The sequence below is a fragment of the Microtus ochrogaster genome, chromosome 21 (assembly GCF_000317375.1).
Source record: "Microtus ochrogaster isolate Prairie Vole_2 chromosome 21, MicOch1.0, whole genome shotgun sequence".
NCBI lineage: Eukaryota > Metazoa > Chordata > Mammalia > Rodentia > Cricetidae > Microtus > Microtus ochrogaster.
In genome coordinates this window covers 47,015,516-47,018,508 of record NC_022022.1, presented here as the reverse complement: position 1 = coordinate 47,018,508, position 2,993 = coordinate 47,015,516, and the positions used below count along the sequence as shown (strand labels likewise).

Sequence of the window (2,993 nt, the reverse complement as noted above, 5' to 3'; positions counted from 1 at the left end):
ATCTAGACCATATCATCTAGACCATATCATCTAGACCATATCTAGACCATATCTAGGGCAGGACTGGTGTGCAGTCTGGCTGGCCGGTGGCCTGGCAGTGTGAAGAGAACAGGAAGGCCGATGACAATGAAGCGCTATGAGTGTGGATGCAGGCCGACTCCAGGAGACGCTTCCAGTAGCCCCGCTTTAGCCAGAGCTGGATGTTTTCAGAGGGCAAGTTTGACTAATGGCAGGAGACTACACGGAAAGTGACCTGGAGCCAGAGTTCTGGCCGAGACCCACGCAGCCTCTAGTGGAGGGAGGGTGGCGGCTGGAGTTCTGGAGGACCGTGAGTTACATGGTGTGGTTTGAGTGGCTCTGAGCCTGACCACACTGCTAGCGTAGGCTTCGGGATGACAGATTTCATGCTAACATGGCCGAAAGTTGGATTCCTTGGAAGATCATATTTTAGTGTGGACTCTTCCAGTCTTGAGGGTGTTAGATCTTGCAGAAAGTTAGAATGTTTGTCTGCTTTAGCTTCTTTAGCTTCCCTCTGTTGCATGGAAAGAGCTAACTTCCCCCAAGTTCAAGTTCAAGTGTCTGTTCTCCGCTTTGAGTTTACCCCACTTATGTGCGCTATAATGAGAACTAGTTACGGTTTATTTATTTATTTATAACTGCCTCAATGAAAATTCAGTTGTTTTTAATGAGGGAAGACTTGTACGTGAGCCATGTGTTGAGCTTTGGGCCTTCTGTAACGCGTGGGTTTCTGGGATCTTCTGCTAGTCACATTGTCCTGATGCTTGCGGATGACATGGCGTGCAATGCTCGCAACCCCAAGCCAGCCACGGTGTTCAGCCACAAGAACATGGAGCTCAATGTGTATGGAGACGACGTGGAAGTGGACTACAGAAGCTATGAGGTGCGTTGTCAGCAGGCGGAAATGCTGTCGCCATCTTCTTTCCGCCCTGCCTTAGCTGTCATTTAGCTTTGGTGGAACTGAGTCTGCTTTTGGGGTTCACAGTATGGAAGTAGTGACACACGGATAAAACCCTGAATGCATAAAGTCAAGGACACTTATGTCAACTTTTTTAGCAGGAAATGCTTGGTTTTCATACTTGATCTAAAATTTCAAGTTCAGTAACTTTATTTGATATCCAAATTGTGGGAAACTCCATGATTAATGAGCACTCTTCCTATTGCCCACTGGGGGGCTTTGTCCAGTCTGTGCCCCCAAACAGGGTTGTAAACTTCCTGAACCATTTTGAGACTTTTTTCTTTTGTGATTTTTTTTTTTAAAAACTTGATTGCATGGTTCCCAGGCATGACTTTATAGATAGCAGATGCTTTAGTGTAAAGGTTGGGCACACCTGTTTGACATGACACCACCTCAGATACGCTTCTACTATTTTACCCTTTCCCAGTTAAAATTAATATGCAAGCTAAGAATGGCGTTATACTATATTTCTTTCTTAAAAACTTAGCTTTTAATAGTTCAAGGCTGTTTGAAATTCGAAGCCATCTAGATAATCCTTGTTTTTTACCAAGCCCACTGAGAGTAGGAGACCATCTCTGTGCGGAATCCTCTCTCGTCGGCTGTCAGGGCACCTGTCCCAGGCCGAGGGTCCTTTAAAGGACGCTGTGTCTGTGTGTCTTCCATCCAGTGAGACTCACAGCTGCTCAGAAATGCTCTGTGGATTGAATGTGTATGTATGTTTGCCTTCTTACTTATTTGGTCATTTGAAAATGTAAAAACATTCCCTACCTTGTTAGCCAATAAGATTCTATTAAAACAATCAGCATTTGCTGTATTCTGGGAAAGATTGTACGCTAAACAGCTTGTGCATGTGTGTTCATAAATGTTTCCCACTTACGATTTTGGGGAAAATCCGTTGAAAAAAAGCTGACTAGATTTTCTGCTTTTTAAATTAAATATGGACAATATATGACTTAGCTGTCAACTTTAAATCGGTATTTTTTTTCCTACAACTTTAAACATTCCTCTGAAGAGCTCCAGACACCTAGAATCCCCAACTGGGGAGACCTGTTCTAAGTGTGTTGGCAGTAGAAGAGATTTTGATGGAAATCTAAGTGACGCAGTACATCCAAAATTAAATATACGTAATTTGGCAGGGGTGGTGGTGGTTGTGTGTGATTAACCTGTAATCGCCTGAATGGTGGCATAGATTAGCTGCATGATTAACTAGTTATTCGTGTTTGTATTTCATGTCCTCCCAAAGAATTGCTTGTATAAATAAGTCAGTAAATTTAACACATAATATTTAAAATTCTAAATTAATTTTTTAATTAATTATTTTCTAAGTTAAATTATTTTGCTCCAATGTAACTTTTCTTTGTTAGTTTTTAGTACGAAGGTGCTTTTCTAGGTTGTGTCTTGCTGTGTCCCCAGTCTGGCTTTGAGGTTATGTTTCTCTTGCCTCAGTGCCCCCCATCACTACCCACATAACATGCCGGGTCACAGACACACACACCCATCTCCCATGCCAGGTCACAGGCACACACACCCATCTCCCATGCCAGGTCACAGGCACACACACCCATCCCCTCTGCTGGGTCACAGGCACACACACCCATACCCCCTGCCGGGTCACAGACACACACATCCATGCCCCTGCTGGGTCACAGACACACACACCCATACCCCCTGCCGGGTCACAGACACACCCACCCATCTCCCATGCCAGGTCACAGGCACACACACCCATCCCCCTGCTGGGTCACAGGCACACACACACCCATCTCCCTGCTGGGTCACAGACACACACACACCCATCTCCCTGCTGGGTCACAGACACACACACACCCATCCCCCCTGCTGGGTCACAGACACACACACCCATCCCCCTGCTGGGTCACAGGCACACACACCCATCCCCCCTGCTGGGTCACAGGCACACACACCCATCTCCCATCCCAGGTCACAGGCACACACACCCATCCCCCCCTGCTGGGTCACAGACACACCCACCCATCTCCCATCCCAGGTCACAGGC

At 46.2% G+C, this 2,993-nt stretch overlaps 1 protein-coding gene across 1 annotated transcript in view; it reads left to right on the top strand.

Annotated features, from left to right (window-relative positions):
- Positions 1–2,993, top strand: part of Pigk (phosphatidylinositol glycan anchor biosynthesis class K) — a 78,157-nt gene that overhangs the window by 17,837 nt on the left and 57,327 nt on the right. Inside the window, exon 4 of the mRNA XM_005357473.2 lies at positions 766–901. Coding sequence (XP_005357530.1) covers positions 766–901 — 136 coding nt within the window. The remainder of the gene's footprint in view (positions 1–765; positions 902–2,993) is intronic.